The 13,829-nt window shown below is 35.6% G+C and overlaps 1 protein-coding gene across 1 annotated transcript in view; it reads right to left on the bottom strand.

Annotated features, from left to right (window-relative positions):
- LOC114025632 (vacuolar protein sorting-associated protein 13A-like) overlaps positions 1-13,829 on the bottom strand; it is a 282,189-nt gene that overhangs the window by 1,525 nt on the left and 266,835 nt on the right. The window contains exons 69-71 of the mRNA XM_027839097.1: positions 6,078-6,163; positions 3,445-3,568; positions 1,786-1,860 (exon numbers count right to left, since the gene is read on the bottom strand). Coding sequence (XP_027694898.1) covers positions 1,786-1,860; positions 3,445-3,568; positions 6,078-6,163 — 285 coding nt within the window. The remainder of the gene's footprint in view (positions 1-1,785; positions 1,861-3,444; positions 3,569-6,077; positions 6,164-13,829) is intronic.

A 13,829-nucleotide genomic window follows, 5' to 3' on the forward strand; every position in this document is an offset into this window, starting at 1 on the left:
AAATTTTAAAAATAATTTGATGAGTTCATGGGAAAAGTGGTTTTCAATTTACCCAGTTGTGACCTAAATTTAACAAGCATTTATTAATCTCCTACTTAACAGACATGATGTAAGGCAATGGAAATACAATGACAACAAAATGTTTCCTGACCTACAGGAACTTATCTTCTGCTGGAGGGAATGACACGTACATAGGATCAGTAAATGCAAAATCTATACTGAAAATTAGGGGTGGAGAGGACAAGCATGGCCTCCCTTATAGGAGGTGGCACTTGAGCTGAGCTTTGAGAGGAAGTTTTCAGATGAAGAAATTAAAGCTATCTATAGTCATATGAAAAAATGTTCTGAATCAGTAATGATTAGAGAAATGCAAATCAAAACAACCCTGAGGTACCACATCACACCTATCAGATTGGCTAACATGACAAAACAGGAGAATGATAAATGTTGGAGAAGATGTGGGAAAATTGGAATGGTAAAGCATTGTGGTAGAGTTGTGAACTGATCCAACCATTTTAGAGAGCAATTTGGAACTACGTCCAAAGGGCTATAAAACTGTGCATACCCTTTGACCCTAGGGTTGTATCCCAAAGAGATCATAAAAATGGGAAAACGACCCACATGTACAATAATATTTATAGCAGGCTTTTTGTGGTGGCCAAGAATTGGAAATTGAGGGGAGGCCCATCAATTGGAGAATGGCTGAACAAGCTGTGGTATATGAATGTAATGGAATACTCTTGTCCTATAAGAAATGATGAGCAGGCAGACTTCAGAAAAGCCTGAAAGGATTTATATGAACTGATGTGAGTGAAGTGAGCAGAACCATGAAAACACTGTACACAGTAACAGCTACACGGTGTGATGACTAACTTTGATAGACTTAGCTCTTCTCAGCAATACAAGGATCTAAGACAACTCTAAAAGATTCATGATGGAAAAAGCTATTTGCCTCCAGAGAAAGAACTATGGAGTCTGAATGCAGATCAAAGCATGACATTTGCTCTTTTTTTTTTTTTTTTTGTTTCTTCTTTCTCCTGGTCCTCCCATTGGCTCTAATTCTTCTTTACAACATGACTAATATGAAAATACGTTTAATAAGAATGTATATGTAGAGCCTATATCAGATTGCATGCCGTCTTGGGGAGAGAGGCAAAGAAAATTTAAAAGTCAAAATCTTATGGAAGTGAATGTTGAAAACGAAAACTAAATAAATAAATTTAAAAATTTAAAAAGAAAAAAGAAAGGATGAGCAGAAGGACTTCAGAAAAACTTGGAAAGGCTTACATGAACTGATGCTGAGTGAAGTGAACAGAACCAGGAAAACACCGTACACAGTAACAGCAACGCTGTGCGATGACTAACTTTGATAGACTTACCTCTTCTTAGCAATGCAAGGATTTAAGACAACTCCAAAAGACTCATGATGGAAAATGCTATCCATATCCAGAAAAAGAACCATGGAGTTTGAATACAGATTGAAGCAAGCTATTTGCTCTCTCTCTCTCTTTTTTTGTTTCTTTCTTTGTTTCTTTCTTGTGGTTCCTCTCATTGGTTCTAGTTCTTCCTTCCATCATGACTAATGTGAAAATATGTTTCATATGAATGTGTATGTAGAGCCTATATCAGATTGCATGCCATCTTGGGGTGGGGGGAGGGGAAGGAAGGGGGAGAAAATTTGGAACTCAAAATTTTGGAAGTGAACGTTGAAAACTAAAAATAAATTTAAAAAAAGTAAAGTCAGAAGCTCATATCAATTTTAATGAAAGAGGTGACTGGATTTACCTGGGCATCTTCTGCAGTCTTAAAATTAACTATTTTCCCAAACTCTTTGGCATGGAATACAGACTTTACACGTTCCTACAGACCAAATAAAGAAATGAGTAAGTATACAGAAGAATAACCAAACTTCATGGAAAAAATTAGCATAAGAAAAACAATTTCACTGCTCTGTACTTCATATTAGAAATGATACATTTTGAACTGCATTATAAGAAACAAACAGGATGGAGAATCAAGCATACCAGTGAAACAGCATGACGACAAATTTAGCTCTACAATTCCTTAACCTAAAAAAGAGTCCATTTTCATTGCAAAAACAACAAAGTGAGAAAGGAAAAAGCAGAAAGTGAAGAATGGCAATATTTTTTTCTTTTTTTCCTCAAACAATTTATTGGACTTCTTTCCTGAATGATTAAGTTCAGAAATCAGAGATGAGATCAGTATATTTCAAATCTATCTACATGATTCATTATAGTTGCAAGCTAACTATGAAAGAACTGGCTCATGTGTTCACCACTTTGAGAAAGCCAAAGCCCATTCATAGAGGTTGCATGTAGTCTATCTCTCCTTTACAGATCCTTTTTATTTTGTATTATGCAAATCTGTATTTGTAGGGAAATTCTGCTTAAACAAGCCTAATTCTCTACCTTTCATGATGTAAGAACAAAGAGCTGGGCTAACTACTTAAGGATCAATAATGGTGTTTTGACACCAGAAACTAGTTGCAACTAATGAACCTATTAGGAGGTCATATGTGGTTTTAGCTAAACAATTTTGCAAAGTCTCTATAAAGTTGATTTTAAGTTAATAGTTCTAGTTAGCAAATACTCAAACATTCAGAGTTTAAAAGAAATCCATCTGGGTTTAAGAAACAGGATAAAGGACTAAAATAAATGCTACATTATTTCTTTTGTGCTCTTAACAACATTCCATATATCTTTTAATACAATTCCTTGTCCAGAATAGATAATAGTTGCTGATAAGACCTGAATGATAAAAAGCCAACTTTATTTTCCAAGAATCTGTCCACTGATAAATATGCACTGAATGCCTACCACAAACCACATTGTGCTAGCAGTTAGAAAAATTCTAAGTACCTGCCATCAAGGGCTTATGATCTAGTTGAAGAGACCAATCACTAAGAATAAATAAGTTGTTTGAGACACAATGGCTTTTCTTCTGACCACTTTTGAGGGTTTCAAGAAAAACATATTGTGAGGGAAACTTAAGAACATTAAACTCTATGGATATTTATAGTCTCAGCTTAGTGCTATAGATAGCACAATGGTATGACAGATAGGGATAGGGACTGAACTTGTGATTTCATTGATTAAAACAAGGACTCTTAATTTAAGAAAGTATTCTCTCCAAATATATTTCAGCATTTTCTCTAAAGACCTGAGAGGTTAAGTGCCTTGCCCAGGGATGTGCACGTGCACGTGTGCACACACACACACACACACATACACGCACACTCTTTCTCTTTCTCTCTCTCTGCATGTAGTACCACAGAAAGTAACTGTTAAAACTGACCTATTTTCTGTTTGACAAAAGTATGTGGCCATATGCTAATTAGAAACTTACAAATATTAAACTAGAAAAATGAAAACATCTTGAAAAATAAATCTTAATGTTCTATCTTCATATTTTTATTCAATATACCTTGGCCTCAATACGTAATCTTCGTCCATGAATGATAAATGGCTCTTTGGTAAATTCATCAAAGTTGTATTGCCACTCACAGGTCAGCTGCCCAAATGTTCCTTTTGTCACAAATAATACACCACTACCAAAAACAAAGGGAATAATAATAGCAAATGCAATAATAGCTAACATTTATATAATAGCTTAAGGCTTACAAAAAACTTCAGATATCTCATTTTATCCTGAAAACAACCCTTGAAGGTAGGTACTATTATTAAAAAACAAACAACAAAAAAAACCGGACAACCAAGAATTATTTGGAGGTGCTTCATAAATAAGGCAATAGAGCAATTCTTTGTGGAACCAATTGTTATTCTCTATCTTTAGGGACTTTATATGTAACTAGAGCACTGAAAATATTGAATTTGCCACTAATATTCTAGGTAGCACTAACTATAGGTCCTTGTGTGAGAGGGAAATTTCCCACCACACCGATCACAGAACTAGAAAGACAATTCTAATCTCACCTCTGACAACTGACATTCTTAAAATCTCATATTCCTTAAACAATGAAACTTAAGAGGCTTTGATAATGGTCAACTAATGCTTATAAGGTCTTTTTCAAAAAGTCCTAATTTGAATTACAACATTTATATAACTTCTCATATCAGAATTTCTCATCTTTCAAGATGAAAATCAAGAAAAATGCTTTCCCTGTAAAATAACTCTTCCCTTACCCAACCCCTCCCCTAAATTGTTTTCTTCTGCTTTAAGACAACAATTGTCACTGCCTGCACAGAGTTCACTAAGTGGAATGTGCTTTGTTTTTGCCAGAGCAAAGGACTAAATTAAAGACACAGCTGGTTCCTTGTCACTGGTCAGGGTGGAGGAATAAAAGAGCTACTTCTCAGCATGCATTTCCCTATCCTCCATTACTTCTTTCTGATCCTTCTCCTTCCTCTCCCTGGGATGGAAAGACAGAGGGATTAAGAATTATCATCAGTCTCCCAATAAACCTTCAATGATGTGGAAAGGCATTCAATAATTTAACAACTCATATGCATATACAGAAATATATACATGCATATACACATATGTAAAGATGTCTATATATATGTTTGTATATACATTTCTATATATGTATTTGACTTATTAACTATATAAATGTAAAATATATAGACAAATAGGTAAATGTTTGTGTATGTGTATACACACACACACACACATACATATATGCATACAAACATTCATACATACATATATCCCAATTTACTCTGCTCATAAAACTTTTGGCAGATAATATATCATCTTTTCCATCTTACAGATCAGGAAATTGAGGCTTAGAGTTTAAAGGACTTGTCTAGAGCCACAGAGCTAGAAAGTGTCAGATACAGGCTCAAACTCACGTCCATTGATTCCAAGCTCAGCACTCTCTCCACTGGACATTTAGACAGGGATATAGCAGCTCTTTAGCTCTTGTTCTCTTGAACCAAAGATATATGTCTTGTATTGTGGTTTGTCCTTTTTTTTTCGAAGAGGACCAAGGACATCATGGGGTGATGTCGTGACTTGCCCACGAATTGGGATTAAGTGGGGCAGAGTTGGACAAAGTCATCAGCCTCACTCTCTCTTTCACAGTCATCGTCCTTTCAGAGTTCCAGTGGTTAAGACCAGCGGAGGGGAACCTGCACGCAGCCTTAAGGCCACAGGTTTCACACCCCTGGGCAAGACAAAAGTCAAGATGACTGGCAATAGCTCAGGTGTCTTTGATGTCTGACCAAGCTCTAAGCACTCCACAGGACAGGACTTCCTTCAGCCACCTTCATGGCCACTGAAACAAACTGTTTTCATCTGCACATTCCACCCAGGGAATTCTTCACATGCTTGGGGCCTGTTAGTTACCCTCAACTTGGTTTACAGCCTATATGCCAAGACAGTTCACTGGGGTGTGGCCACTGCACATGCTACAGCTTCTTGGAGCCACAGGTGAAAATTGGGTGGTGGGTAGACACCAAAGGTGGATAATGAGCCCTGAAAAGGGCTCAGCAAGTTCTCACAACAGAGGTGTTTAGTCCTCTATACTCCATACACTTCAACATGTAGGTGGTGTAGTGCATAAAGTATTGGACTTATATGCAGGAAGACTTGAATTCAAATCCAATTTCAGACATCAGTGTGTGTACTATGCCTACGAATTAATGCTAAGGTTTTAAAACTGATCAGTCAGGCATATGACTGCTGGTCTACAGTATAAAATACTTTTATCTGTGCATTTTCAGGCATGGGAAGAGAAGATAGGGAAACCATACATAATAACTTAATAGTAATGCATCTACCTCTTTCTTAAAATAAAAATAATAATACGTCTACCTCTTTCTTAAAGGAAATTCAAAACTTACGCACATAGATCATCTTTACATTTGCTTATATAATGATATTTGACTTTGAACTATCTTTATGTGTTTGAGGTTTCATCTGTACATATTTGTGTATATAGCTACCTGTGTGTGCATCTATATGTTTATCTATCTGTATGTATACATGACTATATATGAGCAAAGGTTTGGATGATAATTGGTTCTACTCATTAATACCTCTTTGTAAGCCTGTTACTAATTAGACAGCTAAATATTAACACTAGTGAAAGTTACCTTGAGGTTATCATCAAGAAATCTGTTTTATTGACCATAACATGTGTAATATACTTGTTTTTGGCAAATCTTCCATTTTCCAACACCTAAAAATATAAAAAAGAAAAAAGGTTTATGCTATTCCTATTCTAATATTACTTACGTCTTACCCTCTTCTAGAAATTATGGGTGAAAAATTCATTATCACATTTCACAGCAATAATCTATATATCCTAAATTAAATATGAAGAGCAAATTTACTTAATATTCATTTAAATGTTATATTCACCTTTCTCAAAGTACCTACTTGCAAAGATTTGTTAAAGATAATTCAATTTCAGCTGAATGAGGATGTTTAACACATTTGGGTTTTTAAGGTAATCTACTAAAATAAAACCTGTGAATCAGTAACATAACTAACTGTATTACAGTTCAGATCAGACAAAAATATATTATTATTTAACAATCATGGTTATTTTACCTTGCAGAATAAAATTAACATTGAATTGAGTCCACATGACAACACATACAAAAGTCCATAAAATACCATAATTTATTATGGTCTTCTGCTATTTCCTTGTAATTTCCTCTTCTTCTGCCTTTTAAATCACACTCATTCCTATATCAAACTTCAGCTACCCTTCACCCATAGGAAGTATAGAAATGACAACAATTAATGAAATTGTTTCTTCATTGTTCATTCTGCACCAAACATTATTTTCTCCAGGTGTGAAGCTGTTTGCCAAGGTTATTATTAGGATCTGAAATACTCATACTTTGATAACTTTATCCTTTTCCTTTCTTATTATGATAGACAAGATGTACTTTTAGGCAGATTAGGTAATTGTGACTAGAATTCTGTAAAGCAAAAAAAATGTATATAATGTAGGTAAAATGTTGCCAACTTTAAAGATTTGGGAAGATAGTGAGGAGGTTAAAAGTTTGGAAAATATAGCTAATGAGGAAATATTAAAAGGAATTGGAATTATTTCACTCTGAGCAAAGAACACATAAGAATGATTTTATAATAAATATCAAATTTCTGGAAGACTCTTAGCACAAAGGTGGATGACTCTTCTGTATGGAGACTCCATAGGTGGCTCTTTTCACCTGAGATAAAGAAGAAATAATGGGAAAAGAGAAGTATAAGGGAAAAGGGGCAAGGTATATGAAAGAATTTCCTAATAACAAGGTTGTAAAACATTGGAGTGGATTATCCAGGGAAAATGGAAAGCAGATAGGTTTTAAAAATATACAATCTATTTTTATTTGTTGAATGAAACTTAGGTATAGACCTAATTCATTAAATCAAGGAAGTGGTTCAAATAACCTCCCATTTCTACAAACCCAGATTATATACTATGTTAAAAGATTATGTCTTTAAATAAATTACAAGCCCTAGTTCATTCCCCATATGTCTATGATCTCATTTTGCCTTTAATGGCACGTCATATTAAACTCAAGCATGGCAGCTGGACCTAAATGTTAATTGAATCAGATTATACTACAGCAGCAAAGGAAAAGAATCAACAACTTTTCCTCCCCATTTTCAATCTCTCAGCACTAATTCGAACCAAATCCAAAGTATGACAGTGGAAGAAATTAAGGTAATTTCAAAAATCACACTGGTTTCCGGGTATAAACAACGTCAAAATTATTCAGGAAGAAACACGCGGAATGTCTTACAAAGCTTACAAGCTTACAAAGCACTTACAAAATAAGTAGATGCCAAAAGAGATGATATAATATGATTTGAAACAAATAGTACTTGATTCCACGAAATGCATCTTTTGTTACCAAGGTTTTTGAGAATCGTTCAAAGAAAACTCCCTATAGAACAATAATCAACCTAAATCATGAATTAATGGAAAAAACATGGCCAAGACTGAAAAAGAAAAGCAGCTTTCAAACTAAATGCATATGAAGCATAACACAGACTTCACAATTTTGTCACATTAACAGCTTCGGTTCTACGCTATTACTCCTCTCACCTTCAAACTCTGTATATCCCTCCCTCAATCCATCATTACATCCTTCCCATTAAAAAAATAATCTCATTCACACTTAAAGCTTAGGTGTTTTACTTCCCCTTCCCATTTATTCTTACTTGTCAAAGAACTCATCATGTACAGGATCACACAGCTGCGTCATGGTTTTAGTGTAATTTTCTCATTTTACAAAAGACATTCAAAGAAGTACTTCTAAAATTTGCTTCTCACAATAATCCTGTGACATAGGCACTTTCATTCCCCTCCCTTTACAGATGTAGAAACTGAGATATAGTAAAATTAAATGGCTCCACAGCATGTTAGTTGATTTGAAATGAATGGACTGCCAGGGCCACACAGTCATGATGTTCGCCTAGGAATCCTAACTTTTTATCTAGTGTTGTATTCTCAACCCCAAATCTGTGCTATGGCCCTCTTTAATGAAATCCATTCCCTGGGCTTCTAATAACATTTGCACCTACTGGATGATGATGTGAAGGCTAGGATTCCTATAATCCCAAGACACTCAGCCTTAATCAACGTGACACTCATCTATTAAGTCTTATTCTGTTTATCCCAAGCTTGACTCAGTCCAATTTCCTAGTTATCAAACTCCAACTATTTTAGATTATCAGTACCCCACTGCCAGTTGCTTGATTGGGCCACACTGCTTCCTGGTTCCCAAAGTGTTGTGTGGTATATCTTTATTTACGTGAATTAAGCAACATCTTTAAAATCTGAGATACAGCTGAAAAATAACTGATAACACTTTGAGCTATTATAAAACCAGGGCTGGAAATCACTACCCTAAGTCCTCAGGCAGTTACTCAGAAAAAAAGTAGATAGAAGTATTATCAGCACAAAATATATTAATTCAAACTGTCTGATATCCCTTTAGTAGCCTCATTTATATACTCTAGCACAGGGGGGGAAATCTTTGCTTTATTCATTAGAGTAAACATTACCTTCCAACAAACCTTTGGTCAATGTTTAAAAGGAATGAACAATGTCACATATAAGACACTGTACTCATCACACGTGTTGGAATCTGTAGTCAACTAAATAATAAAGTCATGGTCATTGATATTAGGATATTCTCTGTATTTAGAAAGATAAGTACACAAAAAATAGTTCATTTAATGTAAACAATCAACTGAATCATTACCTACACATGGAAACACATGGAAAGAAGTGAAGGTAATGAGAGGACTGCCTTTAGTACTAATCTTCGTTATTATCCAGACTTCACATGTATAGTGAAACATTTCCCTTAGAAATAAGATTGAGGGAATCAAAAAACGTTTTCTGAATGATTCAAACTATCCAAATGTTAAAGAAAAGAGTTACACAACAGACTGCTAAAAGATCTAACCTGAAATTATGATACAGCTAAGAGGTAAACCACTGGCATGAAATAGTTCTGCTCTCAAACAACAAAAGCTATTAACCATTTATGGGAAACTGTATTTAAGAAATTACTATGCAAATTTTAGAATATGTAACAGACCCTCATTTAGGTTAAAATTGGGATTTTTAAAAATACCGACATGGGAGTATAAGTGAGAAGTAACAGGAAAAAACCTATTTCTTCTAAATACAATATAAGAAGTCAATAACTAAAAGTAAAGATGACAGCCACAAAAAAAAAAAAAAAAGAAATCACTGGACTATGAAATAACACCAAACTACAACAGATATGCAAGCACAGGATAAATGCACAACCTTGAATGGGCACAGAAAAAAGTTTAATCGTAAGTAACAACGCACCATTTATGCTTACTTTGTGAAACAACAAATCCCAGGGAAGGGTAAAGCTGTAATTCAAAATTTTCCACATGGTCTAAGTAAGCAACTGCACTTAATGGCAGAAAACAAACACTCTGATTTTTTTTTTTTAATACCAATGAACTTTTCCTCAGTCACTTAAGAAACAATTGAATCAAAATTAGGCTAGAACAGTCTTTTGTTCAGCAGAAGTCTTCTAATTGTATAGCCTCTCCTTCCTAAAGTCACCCAATAAGGTAAAAGTTTCAATGGTTCATATCAACTTTGAGATTAATCCAAGATTAGAGCAATAAATTCTTAAATTCAACTAGGCTTCTTTGATCAATTACAATAAAACTTTGCTATTTTAAATTCTTTCCACATCTGGTCAGCAACTTTAGCCATCAACAAAAGCAGGAGTTGTAAGGGCACCTCAGGCATTTACCTCAGCAGAAAATAACAGCAGCAGTGTTTAAAAGGATAAGAATAATTAGCAGCTAAGTGCTCAGGCCAAGTCTCTGGAGATTGCTGGAGGCTGGTTTGAATGCAAGAAATTAAGTTCTTGGCCACACAGGCTTGAGCCCCTGAATCCAAAGATAGCAGGTAGCAACTAATTATTTTACCCTCATAGTATCTACTAAAAGGGCAAAACTTAGTTTGTTACTATAAATGCTTGAGTTAATATAATTGTATTTCTACATAACAGTAGGCCAAATTAGTAGGCTTTTAATGTATCTAAAAGAAAAATGTGTGTATGTTAATGAGTATGTGCTGCCTTATCCAAAAATAAGAGATTAAACTAATAGTATTGCTCCCTTTTTAAAAATGTGAAATACTGGGGGCAGAGCCAAGATGGCAGAGTAAAAGTAGTGATTTACTTAAGCTATCCCCCAAACCCCTCCAAATACCCGTAAAAAATAACTCTAAACAAATTCTAGAGCAGCAGAACCAACAAAAAGACAGAGTAAAACAAATATCCAGCCCAAGACAACCTGGATGGCTGATAGGAAAGGTCTCTTGTGCTGGGCTGGGAGAGGAACGCAGTTCACTGTGGGACATGCAGGCAAAGACTAGGCCAGAGCAAAACTGGAGCAGGCCTCAATACACTGAATCACTGGCAGCTGTGGCAGTTTCCAGACTTCTTAATCCATAAACGCCAAAGACAACTTAGGTCAGGGGCAAAGGTCTGTCAGATCTGAGTGAGAGAAGAGTGAAGTCTAGTCCTTGCCCCTAGGCCAGCCTACAAGTGGTAGCCACAGTAACAACAATTGCTTCTGAACTCTCAGCCCACAGATGGCAGGGATCTTTTTGCTGGGGCTGAGGCAGGATTCTCTTGCTTTGCCTGTGCTTGGATTTGGGTCACAGTCCTGGATGGTGGTTGTAGGGCAAGGAAGAGTGCTGCCATGGAAGAACTTGTGGCAGCAGTGGACAAGGAATTCTCCTCACAGTTCCAAGGCAGAAAAGAGTGCTTGTGGGCATTCACAGACCAGAGTACAGGCTAGGAAAGGAGTAAACACCTCTCCTTCGATCATAGTACCTTGAAAGAACTGAAAATTTACAGATCCCTAGAAGCATCTCTGAAAACAGCTGCACAAAATCCTCGAAGCTTGGGACAGTACACCCTCCACACTGGAAGCAGAGCCCTATCTTAACAAAGAGTTTAAAAGTCAAGTAATGGGCTGGGAACATGAACAAACAGTAGGAAAAAAAGACTACAGAGTCTTACTTTAGTGACAAAGAAGATCAAAACATACAACCAGAAGAAAACAACAAAATCAAGGCTCCTACATTCAAAGCCTCCAAGAAAAACACGACTTGGTCTTAGGCCCTGGAAGAGCTCAAAAAGGATTTTGAGAATCAAGTAAGAGAAGTACAGGAAAAACTGGGAAGAGAAATGAGAGTGATGCAAGAAAATCATGAAAAACGAGTCAATAGCTTGCTAAAGGAGACCCAAAAAGATACTGAAGAAAATAACACCCTAAAAAATAGGCTAACTCAAATGGCAAAAGAGGTCCAAAGTGCCAATGAGAAGAAGAATGCCTTAAAAAACAGAATTGGCCAAATGGAAAAGGAGGTCCAAATGCTCAATGAAGAAAATAATTCCTTAAAAATTAGAATGGAGCAAATGGAACCTAATAACTTTATGAGAAATCAAGAAATTGTACAACAAAACCAAAAGAATGAAAAAAAAAAAGAAGACAATGTGAAATATCTCACTGGAAAAACAACTGACCTGGAAAATAGACCCAGGAGAGATAATTTAAGAATTATTAGATTATCTGAAAGCCATGATTAAAAAAAAAAGAGCCTAGATATCATCTTTCAAGAAATTATCAAGGAAAACTGCCCTGATATTTTAGAAGAGGATAAAATAGAAACTGAAAGAATCTACCAATCACCTCCTGAAAGACATCCCCCAAAGGATCTAGGAATATTATAGCCAAATTCCAGAGTTCCCAGGTCAAGGAGAAAATATTGCAAGCAGCCAGAAAGAAACAATTCAAGTATCGTGAAAACACAATAGAGGGCACAGGCTAAGTTTAATATGAAGGGATGATATCCAAAAAATAAAATTGAGGGGGAAGAGAGGATTGTATTGGGAGAAAGAGAAAGGGGAAGGTAGAATGGGGTAAAATATCTCATATAAAAGAGGCAAGAACAAACTTTTACATTGGAGGTAAAGGTGAAAGGGAATGAGTGAATCTTACTCTCATTAGATTTGGCTTAAGGAGGGAATAACATATACACTCAATTGGGTATGGAAATCTATCTTAACATACATGAAAATAGGGGGGAAGGGGATAAGAGACAGGGAGATGATAGAAGGGAGGGCAGATTGGGGGAGAGGATAATCAAATGCAAACACTTTTTTTTGAGGATGGACAGGATCAAAGGAGAGAACAGAAAAAACAGGGGGGCAGGATACAATGGAGGGAAATACAGTTAGTCTTTTACAACATGATTATTATGGAAGTGTTTTGCAGGACTACACATGTATAACTTATATCGAATTGCTTACCTTCTCAATGTGGATGGGAGAGGAGGGAGGAAGGGAGAGAATTTGGAACTTAAAGTTTTAAAAACGAATGTTAAAAATTATTTTTAAATGCAACTGGGAAACAAGATATACAGGCAAAGGGGTACAGAAATCAATCCTGCTCTATAGGAAAACAGAAGGTGAAGAGGATAAGAGAAGGGGGGTGGTGATAGAAGGGAGGGCAGATTGGGGGAAGGGGTATTCAGAATGCATGCTGTCTTGGAGTGGGGGGAGGGGAGAGATGGGGAGAAAATTTGAACTCAAAATCTTGTGGAAGTTAATGTTGAAAACTAAAAATAAATAAATTAAAAATTAAAAAAAATTTTAAAATGTGAAATATCAACATATGGTTGAAAGAGCAATTCTTACTTCTTATTGTGTATGTTACATGTAAGTATGTTTATACACACATATGTATGTATACACACATCTATATGTATATACACATGTATGCATATTGCACACGTATGCAATGTTACTCATGTACCACCACATAAAAGGTGAAGTTCTATAATATATACTCTCTGCCCGGCAATTTTCCTTATATATAATCAATTTTTTATCAAATTGATATAGGAAAAATATAGGAAAATAGTTAAGTTCTCATTTTATTCCATAATCAATTTTGAACTTAATCAGAGTAAGAGAAATGGTTTAATCTAGAAAAGTAAAGTTTTCCTGAGAAACTATATAATATTCAAAGCTTTAGTATATAAATCTGGTCATTGTATTTAGAGAGGTCAGGCTAACATCAACTGAAATCTTCTCAAGAGTTAAGTCATTTCCCTACAGTGTACTCGTGACTGACAAACTCTCATCATATTTTATAAAAAGGGAGTTATCAGGAGTAATGAGGACTGGAATTTCTTACAGATTTATGAACTGAAGTCAACCTTCTGAATTATTGTAAGCAAAGAAGTGTAGAGGCAGTCAGGTGGCACAGTGGATAGACCATCAGCCCTGGAGTCAGGAGGACCCGAGTTC

Source organism: Vombatus ursinus, unplaced genomic scaffold, assembly GCF_900497805.2.
Source record: "Vombatus ursinus unplaced genomic scaffold, bare-nosed wombat genome assembly UNPS02014832.1, whole genome shotgun sequence".
NCBI classification, from domain to species: Eukaryota; Metazoa; Chordata; class Mammalia; order Diprotodontia; family Vombatidae; genus Vombatus; species Vombatus ursinus.